Source organism: Dendrobium catenatum, unplaced genomic scaffold, assembly GCF_001605985.2.
Source record: "Dendrobium catenatum unplaced genomic scaffold, ASM160598v2 fragScaff_scaffold_313, whole genome shotgun sequence".
Taxonomy (NCBI): Eukaryota; Viridiplantae; Streptophyta; class Magnoliopsida; order Asparagales; family Orchidaceae; genus Dendrobium; species Dendrobium catenatum.
In genome coordinates this window covers 697,093-724,509 of record NW_021318775.1, presented here as the reverse complement: position 1 = coordinate 724,509, position 27,417 = coordinate 697,093, and the positions used below count along the sequence as shown (strand labels likewise).

The 27,417-nt window shown below is 30.3% G+C and overlaps 1 protein-coding gene across 1 annotated transcript; it reads right to left on the bottom strand.

Annotated features, from left to right (window-relative positions):
- Positions 1–1,205: 1,205 nt before the first annotated feature.
- LOC110092691 (receptor-like protein 7) lies at positions 1,206–19,655 on the bottom strand. Its single transcript, XM_028693512.1, has 3 exons — positions 16,642–19,655; positions 8,687–8,755; positions 1,206–1,291 (listed from the first exon to the last, which is right to left on the bottom strand). Exon 1 carries the CDS (start codon positions 19,235–19,237, stop codon positions 16,655–16,657), a length of 2,583 nt encoding a protein of 860 aa, XP_028549345.1. The 5' UTR covers positions 19,238–19,655; the 3' UTR covers positions 1,206–1,291; positions 8,687–8,755; positions 16,642–16,654.
- Between the last annotated feature and the right edge of the window lie 7,762 nt (positions 19,656–27,417).

Below are 27,417 nucleotides of genomic sequence, written 5' to 3'. Positions count from 1 at the left end.
GGTTCGTACTGTACGAATGGTTAGAAAACTTTTCAACTTCATCAGGATGAAAAGGTGCCCCACATTTTCATACTCTGGAAGTCGTCTGTACAAACAGAAAATCATACAGTACGATCCCTTCAAAAAAATTTGATATTCGACAGGACGAAAAGAGATCCGTCCAATTCATAATCTGGTCGTCGTCTGTACGAACAGGATATCGTACATTACGACAAGTTCAGAAAACTCTGGGATTCGTTGGGACGAAATGGGACCCGTCCAATTCGTACTCTGGACGTCGTCTGTACGAACAGGATATCGTGCAGTACGATCAGTTCAGAAAACTCTGGGATTCGTTGGGACGAAAAGAGACCCGTCCAATTTGTACTCTGAACGTTGGCTATACGACGTATGCTTGCAGGGAATTTTCGTTAGTCATTAACATTCTCTCTTCCATGCCTTGGATAAACCTATTTATAAAATTCAAATAAGATCAAAGAAAACCACCCAAGCATGCACCGAATGAGACATCAAAACCCACAATAATTACTAATAAAACAAGAAGTTGAAATCATAGCTAAAAAGAGGAAGCAATGGTTTTATATAGGAAGGTGCAATAACCACTCATGTGGAAAGGATTTAAGAAATAAAATAACAGAAATCCTACATTTAGAGAGCCTGAATATTCAATGTTATGCAATGCAATCTTCTAAAATCATAATGTTGATCATTTATAAATTGTGCAAATGATATAGAATAAACAAAATATCATTAGTTCGATATAGAATAAACAAAATATACATTAAAGATATATTTTTTTGTCACTACTTTAGTTCGATCATTAGTTTGTTGTAGAAAAAAAAAATAGTAGTAGTACTCAATAAATTCTATAATATCTTTCAAAAATAAAACAAAAATATAAAATCTTTATTAGATAGTATTATCTTAAGCAACCCTTGTAGTCAAATTATTTTTCATAAATAAAATTTGGCATTGGCTGCATAAAAAACAATAGTATTCTTTAAGCATGGAATAAATTGAGCCATTTAAAAAAAAAGTCTAACTTAACCAACATATTATCATAGCATCTAGCAATCCAAGGTAATCTCAATGCAAAATTCATTAATGAGTCAACCTTAGGAGTAAAAGGAAGGAAAGAGAAGTACACCAAGATTACCAGACAATCACACTAATGATGAATGCCAAAATTTTGCTTTAGTAACAAAACTCCCCATTTTACTTCTCCAACCAAGCTCTTCGTAGCTTGCTTTCCCTTGGCCTTCTGTATCTTTAAAACCATTTTAACAATCTTCTGCTCTTCAAAAAAAAAATAAAAAATAAAAAATAAAAAAAAAACACTAATGAATAAATAAAAACACAATAGATAAGAAGTCTAGGTTCAATTGCATGTTAAATGAATAATATTAAAGCAAGCTTGATGAGTGTGGTAACACCAATAGTCACATTTCATAGAAACTGGCAGGCACTATAAAACTAGTCTTAGTTCATGACTATCTCAACCAAAGTATGACTAGGTATTAGACATTCTCGAATGAGAAATAGCATAAAAAACATTCCAAAAAATATCAAACAAGCAAATGAAAAAAAATTAAAGAATATTAGCATAAATCCCAATCTTCATGCAGTGGAAAGCATATAACATAAAAAATAACCATTACGAATAACCTAAATTAAATTATTGCCAACATCTTCTAATAAGGGTTCTTTTTTCATGTTATAATACTATATAAGAATTTTCAAAAGAAGAAAGGTAAGGAAGAAAGAGTAACCATATAACTAAATTCTATCAACATTTTAAAAAAAATTATTGTATATGCAAGACTGTTCAAATCCAAGTAGACTCTTTAGAAATAATTCTTATTATATATCAATCTTCTTCTTAAACAAACTAAAAATCAATTACACAAATATAAGTAATTTAATTATTTAAATAAATTTTTAAAATTAAAAATATACTTACTAAAGCTTTAGGCCATACAACATAAGTTCCAATTGCCTATCCAATTGTTGTTAAAGTACTGTACGTTCTAATCAAGTGTTCTTCCTAATTCACAAGAATGTTTATATGAATTGAACAAATTTGAACCTAATTGATAGTTACCAACCCTATTTGTAGGATCCATAATTTGAATATATCTAATTGCCAAAGTTTTTGTAGAATCAAGAACACTTTTGACTGTAACATCAGTTCTAACCTATATATATGAAGTTTATAAGATCTAACAAAAAATTTGTAACAACATATGAAAGATCAAAATATGGTTATAAAATTCATAAGTAAATAATTTGCTTACTTGACTAAGAGTATTGTTATTGAAAGAATGTACATCACCATTTTGAGAATATTGAGTAGCTCTTAATGGGGTGGTATTAGTAGCTTACTGTGTACTTTGCATATCCAACTTCATTTTATGAACTACCTCACCCTGTTCTTAAACTTGTTTTTGCATTTTTTTGAAAGCTTCCTTGTAACCTTCTATTAATCGATAAACACTACTTCAATTTGGGATTTCTCCCCATGCAACATAAAGAGTTACACCAATTTCGTACATGTGAACTCTTCCGATCTTGCATTTTCAAGAACCTGTGAAAAAATTTCATCTCTTTCAAAATCTTCTGTTTGAGATGTTTGACTTCTTATTTCCTTCATTTTTTTTCTAAATATAATGAATATTAACTCTTTCACATAAATTTTTGTATACTTTATAATTAATTTATGAAATAGTTTATTATAAGTACTTACCAAAGCTTCACAAACCTCAACTCTATTAGCAATTCCATCTTTTGTGTAACACCTTTCAAACATTTTAATTCTCGTTGGTGAGTGACCTATGTTTTTCTCCAATAAAAATAAATAAATAATGTAAAAATTAATTAAAATAAAATAATAATTGATTTCAAAATTTATGTAGAACACACTCTTACACAAACATGTATATACATATAAACTTTACCTGATCTTCATGCACTTGACCGAAACTCTTTTTTCTAGTAATGTGCATCAAAATCTTTTTTGGCCTACTCTTTTTATTTTGTTCACTTATAAACTAAACACAAATATGAGTTAATAAAAAAATATAACATGAATAATACTTTTAAATTTAAAAGTTAAGATAATATACCTTTTATTCTTCTGAACTAATATGATAGAAGTTTTTTCCATTGATTTTGAGTATCCTTTTTGGCACATTACATAATTGTACTTCTATAGACATATTTGGATCATAATATCTAGATTTAACGTATGCTTTTCAATTCCTCCATTTCTTCCCAATAGATCGAAGAACCCATACATTAATACTACTTGGAATCTCAATTTTCTCTTGAAAAAATTAAAATTTTATTTTTATATCCAAAGAATTTTGCTATTTTATATATTTAACTAAAATCAAGCAAACAAGTAGACATATTATGAAGATAAATACCTGAACAACTTTTAACATATATTTTTTAAAGACTTTAGCATTTTATCCCAACTTCTTATATAAATAGGTGCATATTTTCTATTCAAAGCAATATTTCCTAAAAAATAAACAAATAATGATTTATTTTGTCCAATAGGTTGATCATATTTGTTAAAATTAACAATAAGTCATTCTCCACCATGTTGGGTATCATGAGATCCCCAAATACTATGCATATGGGTTGGACATCTTTTTCATTTTTACTCCAAATTGCTTCTACTTGCTATGAAAAAAATCTTAAAATTAAAATCTTGTAAGTAAGATAAATGCAAATGTAAAATAAGCATATAAAGTTTTGATAATATCTTAAATAAGTGACAAACCTACAATATAATTTTCAATGATATTTGTTGGAACATCTATTTCAACTTCAGTTTGTTCTTTGCATCATGTATTTCTAACATGTGTTCTGGTGTGTGGTGGCATTTCTTAAAAAATATCATAAAACATATACGTGAAGATTTTAATAGAAGATGAATAATGCAATTTGTTAACCATGTTTCTCACATAATCTATGAAAAAAATAATGTGTATAATATATTAAAAAAATTGTATGGTTTAATACATCAAAACTAAATGCAACCTTTAGATAAACAAACATAAGAAACACGTAAAACAACAAAATATTATGTAGTAATTAGATTGATATAAGGATCTAATGATACAAGTATAAAAAATAGTTTAACATTAGAAAATAAATATCACATAAATCAATTACTCTAGTAGAATGCCATTAATTTCATCTCTAGTCCACTTAACTTCATCATCAATAAAATACTGTTGAGTAGAAGTATCATTTTGCAAGTAGTCATCAACATCCATGTGTATGTGAATGTTATTAATATTATTTCTTGGTGATGTTGTAACAATAATATACCATGTAGGATCAGTAGGATCTTGCACATAAAAAACTCATTGAACTTGAGAAGCAAGCACAAAAGGTTCTTGATGTCGTTTAATTTTATTGATATTAGTCAAGATGATGCCATCCTCATCCTCCTCCTTTAGTCTCTTTCCTTTAGAAACCCAATCACATTCAAATAAAATAAAACTTTGTTCTATTGTGTAGTCCAATTCAATTATATATTTTAAGATCCCATAGTATGTCAAGTTACTTATAATAGGGTTCTTATCTTTGATACTAGTGAAGCTTGAAGTTAAAACTTTAACCATTACTCCAAAATTTTGAGTTTTTCTTTGTTTCATCAAATCTACAACATGAAATCTAAAACCATTTATAAAGTATTTCTTATATAGAGTTATAATATTGGATGGACCAGTGCCTCAAATCAGTAGAAATAATATCATCCTTCAATGGGTCAATTGAAACAATCTATTAAAACAAAATAGATTTCATCAATAAAAATTCTCATGTAAAGTACATTAGCATTATAGCACTAATCTTATTAGCAAATCACGAAACGAAATCCTTATTGTGCACTTTTTTAGCTTCATGCTCTCCGTAGAGAGACCTTTTTTGTCTTATCATTTGTTTAACTTTAGTGTAATGTTTATTGTATATAATCATAAAATTTATAAGAATATAATAATAGTATTTATATAAAAAATGAAAATATGTATTCTTCAACTATTTTTTTACCTAACACATGGCTCTATTTCCTTACAATTGAAAAGGACACATTGATATACTTTTATGAGTGCCTCATCATTGAAGATCTTGACATCTATTTTTCCAAGTGCCCGAACATTTGTTTCAAAGATATTAAGTCCTTCATTCAAAACATTTTCATCCAACTCATTTCTTCCAAGTAGATTTTGCCTTATTTCCACATCCTCAGTAAAATATAAAGAGAAAAATATTAAACATTATTCTGCAATATAGCCTTTTGCAATTGATCTCTCTAGACGGCTTCTATTTCAAACATGGCTTTAAATTCCTCAAAAATCTAAAAAATTTGTTTAATAATGATATAATTTTTTTATTAAAGTTAGATATGATAAAAGAAATAATAATACATGAAATAATTACTAACCTCTCAATAGGATACATCCAATGATAATATGCATGCCCTCCAATCCTTGCCTCAATGGCCAAGTGAATTGTCAAATGTTCCATAATATCAAAAAAAGGAGGAGGAAATATCTTTTCAAGCTGGCAAAGTGTAATTGTGATTTCTTTTTCCAATTTAAGAAGCTCACTTGGGAGAACTTCTGAGCACAAGCCTTGAAAAAATAACTCAATCGAATTAGAGGAGAGCGAATCACCTTAGGCAAGACTCATCTTAGGCCTAATGGAAGCAATTGTTGCATTATTATGTGATGATCATGACTCTTTAATCCAAGTATTTTCAACAGTTTTAGTTGCACTCAACTTGAAATTTTAGATGCATATCCATCTAACACTTTAATATTTTTTAAGATTTTATAGAAAATTTCTTTTTTTATATATATAGTAAAGCATGTAGCATATAAATAAGTATGTCTAGATTAAGTTCAAGTAGGGTGCAATGTAGGGTATATTCCCATTTTCTTCATGTCTTTGCATGCATTCAAATGATATTTTGTCTTTCAATCAAGATCCAATAACATACCCAAAAGCTTATCACATACATTCTTTTAAATATGCATAATATCTAAGTTATAACGTAAAAGATTTTTGTCCCAATATTAGAAACTTGAAAAATATACTAAACTTTTTTACAATTATAAGGCAAATTAAGATTAGCAGGTATTTTCTTTTCAAACTTCACATTTATACTTATTAACATATCAACAATTTTGGATCTATTAATTGGTGGTGGTAATGTCCCATGTTCTTTAAAACCATTAAAAGATTGACTATCTTTTCTATAAGGATGATCGTGATCTAAGAACCTACGATGTCCCATATAACATCTTTTATGACTAAAATGTAACGGATCAGAACATGTACTCCCCTGACAAATAGGGCATGCAAACTTCCCTTTTGTATTATAAACCTGATAAGTTAGCATAACATGATAAATCATTTATAGTCCATAATAATGCATCTTGTATTTCAAAATTTTTCTTAGAACATACATCGTAAGTCTACACACCAATTTCCCATAACTCTTTAAACTCAGCCATAAGTGGTTGTAAATAAACATCAATATCATTCCAAGTTGAGGTGGCCCATGAATAAGAAAAGAAAGCATTATCTATTGTGGTTTCATATACAAGTTAGGTGGTAAATTATATGTCATCAATACAACAGGCCAAGTACTGTGAGTTGAAGTCATTATCCCAAATGAATTAAATCCATCTGATGTTAAACCCAATCATACATTTCTAGGATTTGCAGCAAAATTTGTATCTTGGTAGTCTATGTGGTGTCAAGCTGGAGTGCCAGTCAGATGCCTCTTGCAACAATCTTTTATGTGATCTTCTTTATGCCATATCATATATGATGCAGTCTTAGATAACATGAATAATTTCTACAATCTTGATGTTAATGGGAAGGCCACATGATTTTTCCTGCAACCTTTTTATTTTTTTACTTAATATGTCTTTTAAATTGCTATCTTCAACAACCCATCTTGACTCATTATGAATATTACATTCAATCTTAAATTCATGAGGTCCCCAATATAAAATGCAATCATTGCAACATGCATCATATTTTTCATAACTTAAGCCCAAATCTTGAATTATCATCTTTGTCTCGTAATAAGACTTTGGTAGATGAATATAATAAATGATTTCTGAGTCCAATTGCTAAAGCCTTTAAGTCGAAGTAGCCTAATAAGAAAATCAAGTTTTGAGAATTTTGTACATCCATGAAATAATTTTTGTTGTGAGTCACTTGTCAACTTATAAAACTTTATAGCATCCGTATTTGGTTTATTAATTTCCTATTGCTCATATGTAGTATTACTTTCAAACCCAAATTCATTATTTAATAACCCTTCCATGTCATCATTAACATCATCAATAATGAGGGAATGTAATCCAATGCCATTTCTAAATGAAGTTTCTCCTTGAGTAGTCCAATTGTAATATCCAAGTTTGAATCCTCTCCAAAGAAAATGAGCTTCAACATTTTCTCTTGTCCTACAAATTCCATTTCCATAATCTCTAAATGGTCATAGTATCATTCCACTTGAACTTCCATAAATGAATGCAAAAATTAGAAAGTTTTGAACTCCTTTAAAAATCGTATTACTCCTTGAACAATACATCCAACTTCTATCCATTTCCATATTAGAACCTTAATGTAGAAAATGAGAAATGAGTATTAGAAACCATGAGTAAATTCTTTGATTTGCATTATAAATAAACAAGTGATTAAGCATGGAGTAAAAAACTCTTCATACAAAAATAAAATCTTATATGATATTATTGATAGTTAATTTTTGATGGAATTAAAATTTTTGATAGGCTATCCTGAAAAATAACAACCTAAAAGCTTGAAGATAAGTTATTATTCGAATATGCAAGTTCATAATGCCATGAAATGATTGGTTCTTTCCATTTGAGTGAAAAGCCGTGAATGTTTATTTTTATGATGGAAAATTTATTTATTCATCGAAGAAGTAGGCTTTGAGCCCCACCAGAAAATATAATGATAGATTTGAGCAATCGAGAATAATTTTTGCATCAATTGTGTTTGCTAACATAAGAGAAATAAAGTAATAAATATAGCTTTAACAAAATAATGTTTTCATAATTTCTTAAAGGTAAAAGAGTTCTAAGAGTGTTAGTTCTTTTTTTAAACATTGAGTCTCCATTACTCTTAAGATAATAACTTCAACAAAGAAATGTTTTCACATTCATGGTTTGTATTAAATTGGTTCGAAGTGAATATTTTCTAACAAATTGAGAAGGGATGTAAGCTAGTCTTTTCTTGTATTCTGTGTACGAACAAAAAATGAAGACATTATAATTAAATATCAAGTTTTAGTCAAGTGGAAATTCACAAAAATTATCTTTTAAAATATTATACAATAGGGGGTCTAAGGGGGTAGCGCCCCCTGACAGGGTTGGACCAGAACAAATAGATTGATATATTGTAAGTGGGAATACATCAACTTTCAAGTATTCATTGCTATGGAACAATAATATTGATAAGAACATAAATATCAACACTGGAAAATGAAGAAAACAAAAATCAAAGAATCTTAGATAAAAAAAAAATTAAAGAACAAAAAGTCAATATCAACAGTGAAAATTGAACAAGAAAATGAAGAGTACAAAAATCAAACCAATGTCTGGATAAACTTTAAGATCAGTGAATTATTTACCTCTTTTAGCAATATACAATTAGTCAGCTTTTGGTTGATCGTTCAGAAATGGGGAGAACTTAAAGAACCCTAGAAATCAAAAGAGGAAAGAAGAAAAGTTTATTGAATCGTAAACAGTGGCTACTTAATATTCAAAAGATTAATTCTTGTGATTAAAATCATTTTACCTGATGCCGTGGTCAGTATTATTGATGTAGCAACAGCGATCAACGAGAATTAGCAATAGAAAATGAAGAGAATGCCCATTAGCAATGGAAAATAAAGAGAACTTGCATTGAGCATTTCATTAAGGAAGCGAGCAGTTGATATGAGAAAGACAAAAGACTATGAAAAAGCTGGCAAGAAAACTTATCCTACGATGTCTCGTGGCAAATCCTCTATTAATTAGCATGAAAAGAGAATACGCCCTAATAACTATTTCTTAAGGCACTTAAATAAAAATGTTTCAATATATATGTCCTTAAAAGTTATTTTTTTATAGTGTCAGAATATCTAGTGTCAAAGGATTTTCATACTTATCCATTAGCTAGATGTCAAAAAAACTCATTTATATTTCTTTACTTAATATGCAAAATCATCTCTTTAGTGGATGTATTTGGTTTGAATAATATTTGAAGTTTAGGAATTAATGAAAAATATCATATGACTTTAGCTAACTTCATGTGAGTTTGCTTTATTCCCACAAGACTCTTTTAGTACCAGCCCGCCTTGAAAAATTCACAAATATGTGAGATCTTTTGATCAATCTATCTTTTAAGAATAGAGTATAATCATTAGGACATGCATCAATCTTTGTATATCCAAGATCAAATGCTTTCATTATCTTGATCACTTCATATATGTTCTTAGGTAACAATACTCATTAAGGGAAAAACTCCAACAATATATCAAAAGATCTACCAGTCTATGATTGATTAATATTTGAGACTAGTAGATTAGATTCATTCTGGAAGGTTTGAGTTGGAAATTAATGATCAAGATATAGTGTTTTGTGGGAATATAATGTAGGTTCCATATAATGGTGATATGAGAAAAAGGATTCTAATTGAAGCCCACTATTCTAGATATATAATCCATCCAGGAAGCAACAAGATGTATAATGATTAGAGACAATATTTTGTGTTTTGAATTGAAGTGCGACATAGCTGAATCTATCTCCAAGTGTGAAACTTTTTAGGTAGTAAAGGTTGAGAATCGAAAGCAAAATGAATTGTCACAATCTTTGTCTATCACTAAGTGGAAATGAGAGAGATATTTATGAATTTTGCTATGAGTTTTCTAAATTGCAATAAAGACATGATGTTGTGTAGGTTATTATAGAAAGATTAACTAAGTCCACTCATTTCATACATGTGAGATTGACATATTTTGAAGATACGCAACTCAACAATATGTGAAGAAAATTATTAGATTACATGTGATTCCAAATATCATTATTTTTAATCAAGATGACATTTTTTCCTCTAATTCATAGAAGAGTATTTGTGAAGGTTTGGGGAAGAAGTTAAAATTTTAGTACTACCTTTCATCCTAAAATAGATAGATAGTCTGAAATAGTTATTCAAATGCTTAAACATCTGTTAAGGCTAGGTGAATTAGATTTTTGAGAAATTAGGAAGGATCATATCCCATTAATAGAATTTTCCTATAATAATAGTTTTTAATTTAGTATTATATGGAATTGTATGAAGCTCTATATTAAAGAAGGTGCATAACTATATTATCTTGGCTAAAGGTGGGTGAAAGGAAATTAATTGGAAGTAAATTGGATGATAATGCTATATGGAAGATCAGATTGATTAGGCAAAGATTACAACAACTTAGGATGGACAAAAGAATTATTATAATATGAAGCATAGGGTTATAAAATTTTAAGATGGTGATTTTATCTTTTTGAAAGTTAGTTTGATGAAAAGTGCAAGGATATTTGGTAAAGATACTAATTTGAGTCCAAGATATATTGGACCTTTTTAAATAATTAAAAGAGTTAGAGAGTTTTCTTACAAGTTATTTGTACCAAATCACATGTTAGATATTCATAATGTTATTTCATGTATCTATGCTAATCAAGTTGGTCTCTGATCTGAATAGAGAGTTCTTAATAATGAAAGGTGAGATTTAAACTTTAATTGGAAGATTTATTCTAGGATAAGTGAAATACTCAAATGGGAGATCAATTCCCAAAAGAGTGAATTTAGAACCTAACCAATAGATCAATTATTAGAAGGTGAATTTAAACTTTGACTGGAAGATTGATTTTCCGAAAAACTTGAAATATTTGAATGGGAGATTGATTCCCAAACGAGTTGATTTAGAACCTGATTGATAGATTAATTATTAGAAAGGTGAAATTAAACTTTGATTAGGATATTGATTCCCAAACAACGATGGATACTCAAATAGGAGATCGATTCCCAAGTGAGCGAGTTTAAAACTTGACTGTTAGGTCAATTATCAGAAAAGTGACTTTAAACTTTGACTGGAGGATTAATTTTCAAAAAAAGCAGAATACTCAAAAGGGAGATCAATTCTCAAATGAGCTGATTTATAACCTAACCAATAGATCGATTATGATAAAAGAAGAATTTAAACTTTAATTTGTAGATTGATTCACTGAGCATAAGTTTCTTGGTTCTTCCATTTACTGTGAACATAGATCATTTTAACTTTATATAACTCAAGGTTCTATGGATAAATGTTTATCATCTAACTAGAGTTTAGCATTTTGTTCTGAAGTAATATCATATTTTACTACAACTCTGAGTGAAGGTAGTTATACTTCTAAAGGGATAATAGGCTTTACACTAAAGACCTAAGCATACGATGTAGATTTAGTTAGAGTTCTATATGTGGTTTGGTATGCTTATAAAGCTTTAACCAACTTCTCATGCCATTGGCACTTATTGTAATATAAGGTCTTCTTAAAGCTCTGAACCAAGGGTTTTATTGAAGGCCTCTACCAGTCCATTTTTCTGAGGGTAATAGATGGTAGAGTATCTCCAATCATTATTGTAAAATCTAGTGAAATTGTTTATTTTTGTACTTTACAATAAAGGACCACTATATGAGATAATCTGGTGAGGAGCATCGAATTGGTACAAAACATTCTCTTTAAAAAACTTTAGAATATGATAAGCTTTGACTTATCTCAAAGGAACTTGTTCTACCCACTTCGAGAAGTAGTACATACTACTAGTATAAATCTGTGACCTCTAGACGATGGAGGACCTATCAGATCGATGATATCCATACCCCAAACTTTCAAAAACCCATTAAGTGATGGTTTGAAGTATGACATTTGGTGGTTGATGTAGGACTACACCATGCACCTGATATTGATGACAATGACGTGCAACATTCATGCAATCATATATCATAGATGGCCAATAATATCCCATTCATTTTATTTTCATTTTCATCATTGGCCCGAATTGGTGTGTACCACATAATATATCATATACTTCTTCTATTATATTATATGCTTCTGATTTATTAAGACACCGCAATGACATCTGATCAAATGATCCTCTATATAGAGTGTCGTTAATTAAAGCATCAGACAAGTATCATCTCTTGACCTCATCTGTAGCTTATTTCTCTAGAGGGAGCTTGTTTTCTCACAAGTATTCAACAAATGATTTTCTCCAATCTATAACTTCATTGTCTACTGCTAAAATAATTTTAACCTCAGTTAGGAATTTTATGTTTATATATTAAAAACCTATGGGAGATAGAACATGCCGACCTTACAATTCTATTAAAATTGAGTCTTCCTCAAAATATGCTAGTGCCTTAGCTAACTTACCAAGAGCATCACTCATCAAATTCCTAAAATTCATATATTAAAAATTCATTATAAAAAATAAAAATTTTTATTACATTTAATTTGCATCCAACAAAATAATTTACTCATTTCTAAAATAGAGATATTTATTTACATTATAATTAAAATTTCACTAAATTTCAAATTCATAAAATAGTCCATATTGCAACAAATTTAGATCTAGTTAAGCATTACCAATGATCATAATTGTCTTTCATTGCCCAAGATCATAGAAAACAAATAATAAAGAAAAATAAAAGAGAAGAACAACTGAAAAAAAACTACTAACCTCTTTAAATCCCAATGCAAAGAACAAATGAAAAGAGTAAATATGAGGAGAATTATATATTACTCAAGAAAAAGCTCCTTGTGTCAACTATAATGGCATATACACATTTATAAAACTATATTGTTGGAATACCATACACCTATCATTGCAAAATTTTGAATTAGAACATAAATAAAATCTAAATCTAATTACATATGGGTACATTTACAATTATGATAACTTTAAAAAAATGCACATACCTAGAATCATTGTTTCATATTATCCATGGTAAGGTCCCTTCCTTCTCTCCCTAGCTTTGTTACCTAACATGGCATCGAGTTCCAAAATGGCTGCAATTGACCCCCCAAATCCTACACCAAATAATATTTCTAATACAATCATGAAACTTCTATTTTTGGAGATGTGTCACCCATACTTGCAAGTGATGTGGTTGTATTGTTCGCTACTAGAATTGATGTGTGGCAAGAAAACAAATGCAGTCCCTCATTTCCTTCAAATGAAATGTTTAGGAAAGAACATAATTGACCACCTTGTAGAATTGTTCCAACCAAGTTGTTATAGAAGAGGTTTAAATATGACAAGAAATGCAATGAAATATGTTCCTGTAGAATTTTATTGTAAAGTTATTCCTTGAAAGATTTGATGACTCGAGTCATACCAAATTTCCTAATTTTGGAGGAATTTCACTCGTCAAATAGTTTTGTGACATGTTTAGTACTTGGAAATGTAAATTGCCCAATAATGGAAGGGATCACTCCAAAATGATTATTGGAAAAATCTATTAGCATTACATTTCTACCATAATAATTTTATAGAGTTATTAGTTGCCCTTTGTTCATGATGGTTACCACAAATAGATCCTCCTATCAGTGCATAATAATGAAATAATTGATTATCTTTAATTCATTTGTCATCAATGACTTAAAATTGTTGAAGCACATTGCAGATAAATTTTCACTAAAGTTGTTAGAAGAGATGTCAAATACATTCATCGTAGAAAAGGAATAATTTGTTTCATGGCTTTCATCGGGTGGCCCAATTGACCCATAGAACTTATTAGATCCTAGATCAAGGATTCTTAGAAGAGACATATTTTCTAACAAATACGAAAATGTTTCCTTCAAGTTATTGTTCCCCAAGTTCAAAATTTTAAGTTATCGGGAACTAGATAGAGATCTGGAAAGCAATCCCTCTAATTGGTTGTCTATGAGAATTATGATTTGTAACACACATTTTGGACTAATTCCATAAGGTACAACTCCATAAACTCAATTTCCTTTTATATTTAAAGCAAAGCGATCGATTCATTCTTCTAGTAAACATGGTGGAACAATACTAGTTAGCTTGTTATTAGATAAATCAAGTGCCTTGAGTCTTGTTTAGAAGCCTCTCCCACCATGTATCGCTGGACTTCTGGCCTGAAAGATTTACAAGCATGTCCAACCAAGATTCTGAAATGGTAATTCCATTGAAGTTATTTTCAGAGAAATTAAGAGTGTGTAAAAATGTGAGATTAAAGAGGAAATGATTTATTCTATCGATGATGAGTAGACCCATTAGGACGAGCCCAACATTCCTTCCATATTCATCACATGCCACATCCTCCCAGATGCTACAGTCCGTTCTTGGATGCCATGACTTCATCTTTCTAATGGTAAAACCTTTCTTTAGTTGGAGAAGTGTTGAGTTCTCTACTTCATGGCTTCAACTAGTAGCATCATAGTTGGTTAAGAAAGTTGCAAAAAGAGAAGCATGAGGAGAAAGACAATGAACTTGAAATGAAACAGCTCTATGAAGAAGCACGGAGCTTTAAAAAAATGAAGCATCAATTGACCAAATCATAAGTCTTAAGGGTTGATATGAGAAAAACTTAGGGTTTAGGGTATATTTTTATCAATTTTAGGAAAAACTTAAATCATAAAACACAATATCACTAAAAATAAAAGTAGGAATCATGTTACCTATCATGATTAAAGGAAATCTTTGAACATAACCATTGGATGAAGAACCCCGGAAGACTTTCTCACTCTTTGTTATCTCATCCTTTCTCTCCCTTCCTTGCTATTCTCCCCCCGACACTTTCCTTAGAAAGGAATTAAATGAGTGGAGGTGTAGTGGGAGGTAGGAATTTATATTAAATATATTTAATGTGCATGGCTCCACAATGCCCAAGATCCAACCTCATTGCGCTGCTTGTCGCCTCCAGAGTTGCTATAAATCAGAGAACTCAGCACAACGGGGATGCTTGCTCTATTATTCCTAGAGCCATTGTGCTCGTCAAGATAGTGCCACAACATTGTATGTAGAATTTTCATATTTTAAGTAATTATTATTTGAAGAAATTTAGGGTTATTACACCATGAATGGAGAGGACCCAAAAGATCTATCTTATAATAATGTGAAAATCTCTTCAAATGATAGCTTGGTTAGACGAGTTCACTAGTCGAACTTAATGTGTGAACTATGAGATTTGTAAGAGTGAATATCATCCTGTCTCCGACCTTGTTCCAATAAAATCTTCTCAAAGCAAGGTTTATTTTGGGCGAGCGCGCCTTCTGATCGTGCTTATCGAGGGTGAACCTCTATGATACATGTGATTGACCAACATATATATATAGACATTTGCTTGGACTTTTGGTGAGCAATTGTTAAGTATTATCACAAACTTATAAATGATCACTATCAATATTGCTTAAGATTTCTAAAAAAATTCACAAGGAACAAAACTTTCTTGATTACTATTTTATTAGCCACATGTTTAACCGTCCATTATAGAGGGAGCATAGATGTTACCTATGATAGAGTATCCATAAAATACAATCTTTTTTATAGTGGAGTTCATGTGTGTTAGGTTACTGATAAATATGATCAGTATAATTTTGTATATTTTAATTAATAAATATAATTCCATTAAATTTTAAAATATTTTAATAATAGTCAATCTTTTAATATCTAAAAAAATTAGTTCTTTTCTATTGTGATGCCAATTTTTTAATTTTATTTTCAAATTTCTTAAAATAATTTATTTATAAATTTTTTATTATTTTAAATTTATGATTTTTTGCATTATGTTATAAAAAATATTTAACTTGTAAATTACATTTATGTATAATCTTGACACTAATGCTTTCAAAATCTTATATTACAATTAAAATAGGATTGTTGATATACAACTTTAACTGACAACCACCAATATAATGCAAGCAGATGCCTCATATGGTTAGTATCTTCTACAAATACTATAGACCGCCGTCACCTGCCACCAATAGCCTTCTGTCACCAGCACCATAGTAGCCATCAACAAATATCACCGACAGCCGTAACTTATCATCTACCACCTTATCACCTCCATCACTTGTTTAATTTTCAAGAAGCATATGTTTAAAATGCATTGTAAAAAATAATTTTTTTTTGTTACATTTAACTTCCATCCAACAAAATAATTTATGTATTTCTAAATATACATATTTATTTACGTTATATTTAAAATTTCATTGAATTTCAAATTCATTAATTTTTTTTGCCACCAATTTATAGAAGAACAGATGAAAGACATGATTAACCAATTTAAATCCCAGTAACACAAAAAAAGAGTAGATATAAGGAGCATTATATAATATTCAAGCCAAAGCTCACTGAGCAAACTATAAAGGCCAATACACACCTCTGAAACTGTAGTGTTGGAATAAAAAATCTAGTAGTTGTAGATTCTACAAATACCAGAAGCCTATCAATGCAAAATTTTGAATTAAAATATAAATTAATTCTAACATTTGACTACATTTACAAGTATGATAACATAAAAGAAAAAAAAAAAAAAAAAAAAAAAAAAAGAACACTTACCTAGTGTTTCATGTTATCCATGGCTAGTTCTCCTGCTTCTCCTCTTTGCTTTGTTATAGAACATGACATCGAGCACCAGAACAGTTGCCATTGACCCCCCAAATCCCACACCAAATAATGTTCCTAATACAATCATGTAACTTCTATTATTTGGAGATGTGCCACACAAACTTGGAGGTGATGTGGTTGTATTGTTTACTGCTAGAACTAAATTGTTGAAACAAGAAAACCAATGTAGTCCATCATTTCCTTCAAATGAAGTGTTTGTGAAAGTACATAATTGACCTCCTTGAGGAATTGTTCCAACCAACTTGTTGTAGGAGAGGTTTAAATATGACAAGAAATGTAATGAAACAAATTCTTGTGGAATTTTACCATAAAGTTTATTCCTTGAAAGATCTAATGACTCGAGTTGTACCAAATTTCCTAATTTTGGAGGAATTTCACCAGTCAAATAATTTTGTGACATGTTTAGTAGTTGGAGATAAACATATTGCCCAATAATTGAAGGGATCTCTCCTTCAAAGTGGTTGTTGGAAAAATCTATGGACATAATAAATGTATCATGATAATTTTGAAGAATCTTTAGTTGCCCCTTGTTCTTCTTGGTGATCACATATACAAACATCCCGTTGTTTAAAGTAATGAATTTATAGACATCTCCCCCTAATTCATTTGTGATCATTGACTTAAAACTGCTGAAGCACTTTGCAGATAAATTTCCACTAAAGTTGTTAGCTGAGATGTCAAATACATGCATCATAGGAAAATCATAATTTGTTTCATGGCTTCCATCAGGAGGCCCAATTAACCCATAGAACTTATTAGATCTTAGATTAAGGATTCTTAGAAGAGATAAATTTCCTAACCAATAAGGAAATTTGTCCTTCAAGTTATTGTTCCCCAAGTCCAAGATTTCAAGTGATCGGCAATTAGATAGAGACTTAGGAAGATATCCCTCTAATTTGTTGTCTCTGAGAATTATGATTCGCAACACACATTTTGGACTAATTCTATGAGGTATGGCTCCATGAAGTTGATTTCCTCTTAGATTTAACACAAGGAGATTGATTCCATCTTCTAGCAAACATGGTGGAATAGTACCTGTTAGCTTGTTATTAGATAAAATAAGAATCGTGAGTTTAGTTAAGTTGCATATGAATGGTGGGATTTCTCCAGTCAAGTTATTATTTGCAAGAGAAAGGAAAGATAAACGAGATTGTGAAGTGGTGTTGGAGGGGATTAAAGATGTGAATTGTTTAAAATCAACTATTCTACCTAGCCAACTCGGTATTTTACCACAAATTATATTATTTGAGAGGTCCAGGTTGGTCATCTGATCTTGATATTTTATGAATGTAGGGATCTTAGTTAGATTGCAACCAACTAGTTTCAAAATTGACATCTTAGGAAATGAAGATGAGGAAGATCCAATATTTGCATCAAGCTGAGTTAAAGAAAATCCACTATTTGAAATGTCCAATGTCGAGAGATTCTTGAGACCATCAATGAACTCCAACCCCACAACTCCATTGAAATTGTTATATGATAGATCCAAGTACACGAGCTCTGATAGATTTCTAAAGGAAGATGGGATTGTACCATTGAATTTACAACTTGAGAGATCTAAATTTGTTAAAAACTTGAGGTTGCCTATCGAATTAGGTAAATTCCCTGAGAAATTGGTATTAAAAACCCACAAAGTTTTTAAATTATTGTACTTTGAAAATTCAGGAATATAACCGGAAAGCGTCGGATTATGTGAGATGTCAAGATATTTCAAATTTCTCAGTTCAAAGATTTGATAGGGAAAAAACCCTTTGAAATTATTTCCTACAAGGCAAAGCTCAGATAAAGAAGAAAAATTGCCAAATGAAACAGGGATGTTAGAGTCCAAATTATTATTATTAAATCTGATAATGGATAAAAAAGGGAGCATGTGTAGAGAGGAACAAATGGCACCGAAGAGGGAGCAACTACGCATGCTCAACAGCTCAAGTATAGGAGTGGAATTGACCAGAACACCACACCATTCATCCCGATATGATAAAACATTTACATAGTCAAGAATAAGCTCCTTTAGACTGGTCATGTTTTGCAAAATCATCGGATTAATAGCTAGAGAATTGCTGGAGAGGTCGAGGAAAGTCAATTTTTTTAAGCGAGAGATACTAGCAGGAACACTCCCAGCAAATTCAGCATTAGAAAGATCAAGGCTTGAAAGATTTACAAGCCTATCCCACCCAGAGTCCGGAATGGGAATTCCATGGAAGTTACTTTGGGCCAAACTGAGAGATTCTAAAGATGTGAGATTGAAGAGACTTGAATCAATTGTACCACCGCTAATGAGTACAACACTTAGTTTGAGCCCAATGATCCTTCCATATTCATCACATGCCACACCCTCCCAGATGCAGCAGTTCGTTCCTGGCTGCCATGACTCTAACAGTGCAGTGGTAAAACCTTTCTTTAGCTGGAGAAGTGCTGAGTTCTCCGCTTCAAGGCATTGGCTGGCAGCATTGCAGTTGATCAGGAAAATCTCCAAAAAGAGAAGAATGAGGAGGGAGACAACGAACTTGAAATGGAACAACTCCATGAAGAAGCTCAGAGCTCTCAAAAAACGAAACTTTAAATGGAGAAAACAGAAGTCTTGAGGGCTGATCGGCAACTCATTAGGAGGACTTAATAGTGGAGGACGACTCTAATTTCAATTGGCGATGGTTAATTGAAATCAGCTTTTTTTATTAGTGGAGGACTCCACAAAGTCCTGACTTTGGTCATTTGGTCGGTTGGTGTTTTTCATTTTATTATTGGACAGCCACAAAGTCGTGATTTGGTCTGTTGGCCAAATTTTAAATATAATTCAGATTATAATTCAGATTCTATGAGTTTAGTCTTTTTTAGTTGGACAAACTTTAAATATAATTCAGATTATTAATCAAATGAAGTAAATTTTATTTTTTTTAAAAAAAATTTTAAACGTTATAGTCGCCAGAAAAATGCTGGCGAGAGAAGCAGGAAAAATAAAAAAATTTTTTTTTTGCCATTTTATTTTTTTACTAGTATATTTTTTTAAATGTAATTCAGAATTATAATAATATTTATTTAAAATGATATTTTTTAAATAAGATAAATTCAAAATAATAATATTATATTTTGAAAAAAACATTTAATAGAATTATGAAAATTAAATAGTAAGATTTTCTTACACATAATAACTTATAATTCATAAAAATATTTTAATTCTAATTATTTGTCAAAAAAAATATTTACACTTAAAGTTTCAATAAAAATAAAAATAAAAAAATATGTTCTTCCTCCTCTCCAACTGAACAAGTCAGACAAAAAAAAAAAGTTTATAAATTTTTGTACTTTCTCTCTCCCACTTCTTCCTTTTGCTTATCTATAATTATAATTATCAATTAAGCCCAAAATTTAATAAGAAATAATTTGATTATATTTTATGTTGTTATTAAATATTTATTTTGTTAAATACGAGATGAATGCGATTGAATTGAGCTTTCTTTCGTGTTCGACTCAATTAAATTTGAAGCTTAAAATATTTGTTCTTGTTCGGATTATTTATTTAACAATTGAATAAAATAGGAGCTTTTATATGCAGAGTTTCAACAAGGAAAGTGTCTGCCCATCTCTAACATTTTTCTAATGAATACCGCTTTAGTTGTTTGATGCAAACAAGTTATCTACATATAGGCATTAATGAACATATATTTAGTTTATTGATTCACTTGCTCTTTAGAAGAGTTACCAGTGAAAGGATGAGGGAATTAAAAAAGAAAATTTTAATATCCCAAATAAACAAAAAAGAGAAACTAAATAGAAATTTCTACCTTACTTTTAAAGTTTCCTTAGGATGAGCTATGTCATCCAAGATTCTCATTATGAAGTTGGTTTGGCCTCCATAATATCTTTGGCCCTTTATAGTCGTAAACAGCATTGATATGCCAACATTTTCTAATTTTTCTTTATTTTAGCTTTGTTTTTCTAGCACTCATGAGCGATAATCAAGTCAAGTCCCATGAAGTATGATGATGTGGACAAATAGAAGTTATGGAATGCTGTTTTCCATATATGTAAAGTAGTGCAGTCAGAAGGACATAAATGCTTAGAGTAGTTCTAATGTTAAATAATCACTCCTTGGTCTTTCTCCTCTCTCATACGAAATCACATAGTAGACTTGCAATGGGAGTGAGTTGAGAAGTAAACAAGTTCATAGTATCAAAAATATATTTAAAAAAATATTAATGAAACTCCCTGTATTGATAAGGATACGGTAGATCTTGTAGTCGGCAACTGTTTAGTGACCACCTAAGCATTTCTAAAGGGGTTGCCACTCACCAGTTTATCTTATTTGGTGAAAGTAATATAGGTGACCTAAGCTACTGACATTCTGAAAATAATCATTGAGTTAACTACACCAAAAATTATCTCTTGATACTTACTCGTTGAGATTTCTCAGCTTTAGCTTATATGAGGATAAGAAGCATTAACTCATTCCCCAAGTCTTTAATTTATCCTTTCCTACTTACCTACTAATTATGCTTAGATTAACCTCTTCAACTTTCCTTCTTTTATTAACTTCTCCACCAAGCTATAGATTTTTTTGGCACTTCTCATTGTATTTAAGTCATCAGTATGGTATGCACAAATTATGTAGGCATCACTAATGAGTACACCGTCTTCCTTGACAAAAATCATAAAGAACTTCCTATTTTTAATGGACTCCACTAATTCAGACATGAATATGGACAAGGGAGTGATGGTCGGAATATTAATGATTGGATGCATCTCTTCATCTATGTATAATTAAGCAGTGTGTAGTGCTTCAACCATTAGTAAGGCAAGTTGTCCTACGATCCTCAATATTCTCATCAGTACGTAAAGGCACCCTTTGTTAGCTGTAATGATGTAGGACCTTTTATGTCTGATGGCTCTTGGCTATGTATGCAACAAACCAAAATATGAAAATCTATATGGATGAAATTAAGGTTGATGTACCACTGATTTAAAATTTAATATTTATTTGAACAAATCTACAAGAATAGTGTTAGTTGCCCTATAGGATAAACTAACACATGTATTATCAAATTAAGAAAAGTAATGAGTAATGATTTATTTTTTATATCCAAACTCGGTATATGAAACATAACAATCATCATGAAGCACAAAAGTCACAAGCATCTATCATTTTAAATTCAAAATTAACCCAAATAAGGCTTTAGTCGACATCTAGAGATGTTTGCACTCTCTTAGCGAACTAAGGGATGGTTTATTTTATGCAAGGATCTTGGGTTCCTATAGAGACAAGCCATTATAGTTAATTACTTCTCCTAAGAGAAAACTTTCAATTAAAGTGGAGATTAGTTCCTAAGCCTCTAATATAATTATTTATATAAGTGAGTTGCCATATTATTAAGAAAATACCAATCGTTCCTTCAAAAAATTCTTGTTTATTAAGAAAGGACATGTTTACATCCTTATGGATTTATGTCTACTTAGAATGAGTTGTCAGCTAACAACCTAATACACAAGCAATCATCCTAAATGTAGTGTACGATAAAGTTAGCTCTATCCTAAGAGTTCAAAGGATCCAATTAGACTCCAAATTATTTCAATATTAGTAATTTTCACTTTACTTTCAAGTTATGCTAGCAAGAAGGCTCACTAAAAACTCTAATTTTTTACTTTATGTAATTAACCTAACTAGATTTTATAACCACCCAAATTCTGAAGAAATTTCATTAACATAATGATTATATACTAATATGAATAATGCAACATCCTCCATATATATATAATAAGATATACCGGCTTAAGGTCTTCAAACTCTAGGTTTTTTTATGGAATTCCAAAAGAGATTTTCCTCCAAAGGAGAGGACATCTTCTTTTGGCGCCTCACTTGATATACAACTCGATCTATATGCAAACTACTTTTACAGACACTTGTACATTTATATTCCATTTTATAGGTACATTGTAATGGCTGTTACAAGAAAAGTAAAGGGCTGCATAAAAGAGTTGGCATATAAATATAGTGCAACAGTTGTGTAATACCCTAATGACTCTACTGCAATACATAAAGAGCCTAATTACACTAATAGAAATTAAAGGATTTAAAATCTAAGAAAAAAATTATTTATAATTCACTAGGAGAAATTTATTTATAATTCGTTAAAGGATTGAGAGAGAGATCCTTCAGTCCAACACACATGCCCTCCAAGTGGAAACAAGAATGATGCATAGGGTCAATGTATTATTATTGTTTGATTAAGGGATATAAATTTTATACACCAATGCCTTCCCCAAGTGGAGGCTAGCATGGTTCATGAACCTTTAATTTGGTTATTTAAGATTTATTGAACCCCTTAATTAAAAAACAACCCTCCTAAATCTCTAAATACACATATAAACAATCACATAACCCACAGTGCATGTAATAAATCTAAGAAATATGAATTGATAAATTCCCAAATATTAGAGTAAAGTTATAACCAACTTAAATGGAATTGATGAATGGATGGTTTATTATGAATTTTTAAAGAAACAAATAAATAAAAGTCTTATTGGCTTTAAAATTTTGATTGTCATTAAAAACATGCTTAAATAAATATAGAAAATTTACTGAAAATAGCATATAGTAGGCAATTAATGATGGTAAAATTTGAGCCAAATTATGCATATATTTAAGGAGTTATTTATATAATTAGGAAAAACAGATAAAGGAAATAATTCCTTAGATACTTTAAATTTGGCTTGGTTTTATTTTGAAATGAAAGAGAGTTTCAAACTAAAGAAAATGATATATTATCAGTAATATTTAGTTAAGTAATTAATTTATTATAATTTTTTGGTAAATAAGGGATTAAAATGTTTTTAAAATAATTTTTATTAAATTATCCCAGTTTCACATTTATTACCAATTATTGTGCCATCGACAATCATTGGAAATTTGATGGAAATGCAATGACAATGCAGTGCGGCATTAAATGGATGTGGTGCGGTGGAGCCACTTGATCAATTATGGTTTTGATTGGACAACTGCGATTTCGTCATATTAAAATCCAAATGATTAGAAGAGTTGCACGATCTAGATAAGTACCAAAGCGGAAATATCTGAACCATTTATCATGTGATCAGTGGTCCATATTTGTTTAGTTTAAAAATCATTAAAATAAACCCTAAATGATGAAGAAAGCCCAGTTTGTAAAAATGACTGAACCAATGTCTGCAAAACTTTAAACAAAGCTTTAAGGGTGCACAATGAATAATGGGGAGGTGTTTTTATGGTATGAAACACACTATTCACAAAGCTAATTAGATATAAAGCCCTTAAACTAGGGTTTAGGATTTACCTCAATTGGCTGGACCTCAGAAGGTGTTTTAGGGCTCATTTTGCTTGTTCAGATGTCAAAATCAATCCTCCAAAAGATGCCTCAACTTGAGAAGCTCTATATTAGTTGCTATTGGAGTTGGATAGATTTTAAGCAAGGTTGGCCGGAAGTTTACCACCAATGATCCAATTTAGATAAAGTATTGTCTTATACTACCTATGATCCAGTAGTAAACACAAAGTAATGAGTAGGTTATCTCCAATAAAGTATCTAGCCCTGAGGGATTTGTATTGTTCCCATAAGTTTCTTTAGAAAAGATCTGGCAGTCTTACCTAGTCCTTCCGAAATCTTTTATGGAATTGCTCATGAAATTAGCATTCTCAATATTATGCCTTGAAGAGGACTCGAACCTCCACGCCCTCAACTTGCTTTCTCTAAGAATAGTCTTTCTTGAGATATCTCCCATTGATCGGGGGCATAGGTCGTCGGCCTTCTAGGTCGATGAGTTGATAGGCTCCTCCCTGGTACACCTTCTCGATGAGGAACTAGTAGTATTTCACTTTACGATTGTAGAGAAAATCATTGGGAGCTAAAATGAAATTAGAACCAACTCTAGGAGGCTATGTTTTAGTAAGATAATGCAAAGATCTTGAATGAGTCATTTTGTGCACGTAGCTCAATTCAAACCCAAGGAGCTAAATGGAGGGTTGAGATATATTTTGAAGTATCATAGGGTGTGTGACACCTGTCCCTAGGTGGTTAGGAGGCAAGGAAAATGACAAAAAAGGATAATATTGTATAAATGACACCTTGTATTCACATGGGAGAACAAGACTATTGGCTAGCTTAGGGATAAATTAGTGACTAAGCTAAGGTTAGAAGCTATTTAGAATGATTTTAAAATTAAATCAGAGTGTTTAAATTAGTTGGTTCAGAGGAAAATGATTTGTTTATGGTGTGTTGACCATTTGAGCTCGTATGAGCTTTTGTTTACCATTTGACCAATCAACTTGGTTAAGGGCTATTGATGTGGAATGTAGGGAAGTTCTTGAATGCTGGTGAAGTGGTTTGAAAGGAGTTTAAAGAAAAGGCACTTGAGTTTGAATAATGGAATTTGACCATTTGAGGGCTTCTAATAATTTTTACAAGTTTAATTAGTCAAACCTAACCAAGCAAAGTAGGTTAGTACATAGGAGGCATTTGGTGGCTAATAGAATGATTTTGAGTGGTTGAAAGGCTTGATTGGATTACATGCAGAGATTGGGCGAAATTAGGCCTAATTTGCTAGATTCATGTTCAGTTGACCAAGTCAATTATTGATTGGGCCAGAGTGATGATTTGAGTCCATTTCACTAGGAGTGGTGCTTTAGAAGTATGGTTAATATTAGAAGTGATCTATTGTTTTAACTGGAGGTAATTGGCTTGTAGGTTAATTAGGCAAACTTGAGCTAGCCTAAATTGGTTAATTTAGTTAATTAATGGTTGAGGGGTCTATTGAATGATGGTTTATCAAATGAAGTTCCTAGTGAAGGGGATTTAAATAATGATTGAGGTTAAAGGGTTAGTGCACAAAGCTACTTGATTGTAGTTTAAGGAAAAAATTATAGGTGATTGTAGATTGATTGATTGAATATAGGATTGACTGAAGTATTGAGTGTCTAGATGATTGATTGATTAATTGGTCATAGATTTATTTGTTGATTAAATTATTGATAATTTTAAGCTGATTAATTGATTGATTGTAGGCTGGTTGATTAATTGATTGCAGACTAATTAATTGTAGGTTTGGATGATTTCAAATGATTAATTGATGGCGATAATGGATTATTATAATATAATTGAAACACATATTGAATATAAGATTGATTAACTGATTGTAGTGGTGTATAATTGATTTATTTCTTGATGATTGACAACTGGGTGATTGTTAATCCCCAGATCGACAATAAGGAGTGTGGATACTTAGGCCTCATATAAATATGAGGTCAGCAACCTATTTTAAAATAAAATATTTAAATTTTTGTATGAATTGCAATGATGCGGTGTTGTGATTGTGAGTGTAATGATGTTAAATACTTTAGAGCACTACTGCGTTAGACTTTAAGTCTCTATTTTCAAAGTAATTTTGAATTTCACATGTAGCACTATGGTGTTGGGTCTGAACATTGGAACATTAGGATAATAAGTGTTTATATATGTATATAATTTTTAATATCTATGCCATTTCACCTCATCACATCCCTCATTCATGTCATGCCTAAGAAGAAATCAAAGGAGGAGAAGAATGAGGGGGGAAGAGGAGAGAGAAAGATCTACAAGTAATTTCTTATAACATTTCTTTAAGGGATATTATTCTATTTATTGATAGTAACTATCATCTTATCTTTATATTCAATAATTTTGATTTCTACAAATTTTATCTCTCCTAAATCTATCTAAAATGTATTATCTCCTAACTTCATGAGCTTTTAATGTGTAATATTTGATATGTTTTAGATTTGATCATTCTAAATAATTTTATATAACTTTATTATATTTTCAAAGTTTAAATTTGTGTAGACATTTCTAGAAAAAATGAGTGGGGAAAACGTATAGTGAAAATGGATTAAAAGTGATATACTGTGATTTGACATGATAATAATGTATAGAAATATATTTATTGAAATGATTGATATGATTGATATGTACTAGAATTTGATATTGATCTGACTGAAAGGTCATATATTACCGATATAGCTCTTATTGAAAATAATAAACTAATTATTATGAGATATATATAATATTATAACCCCGCGTGATAACCTCAAAATTCACTAATTCACTGAGGGGAATTATAAGAAGCTAGATAATAATCAAGAGTTATAAGGAGTTGGGGTAACTATTTCACATGATTTAAAAAGAGTTATAAGAATTATATTGATTAGAAGTTATAAGAAAAGATTGATTTGGATTCATAAACCCTCAAGAAAACATCATCTAAATATCTGATTGAATCTTTATTATTATTACTATTTATTATTGATAACTTATTACTAAATATGGTTATTGATTACTATTAATAGTTATTGTTACTGAATACAGATATTTAAACTACTATATGAATTTATACTTGATAGACTAAAGAGCATGATTGAATGATATGACTAAACAAAATTGAATTTAGGATAAGGACAAAATGATTGATTGATACATGTCATCAATATATATATATATATATATATTACATTATTTATAACATATTATCTCTCTTTTATCTTGCATTGATTTCAATTATAAGATTTTAGTTACTTATTAAGCTTTTATGTTTATTTTGCAATTTTAAATGATTTCAGATAATGGCAAGGAGTCTGCTGCTTGATGCTAGGCATTAATATTGGTGTAATTTTATTTTAGTTTCTTTGATTTATGTATTCTTTTAAATCAA

Excerpts from the sequence above, each read along its gene's own strand:
- LOC110092691 (XM_028693512.1), bottom strand. The coding sequence starts at position 19,237 with ATGGAGTTGTTCCATTTCAAGTTCGTTGTCTCCCTCCTCATTCTTCTC.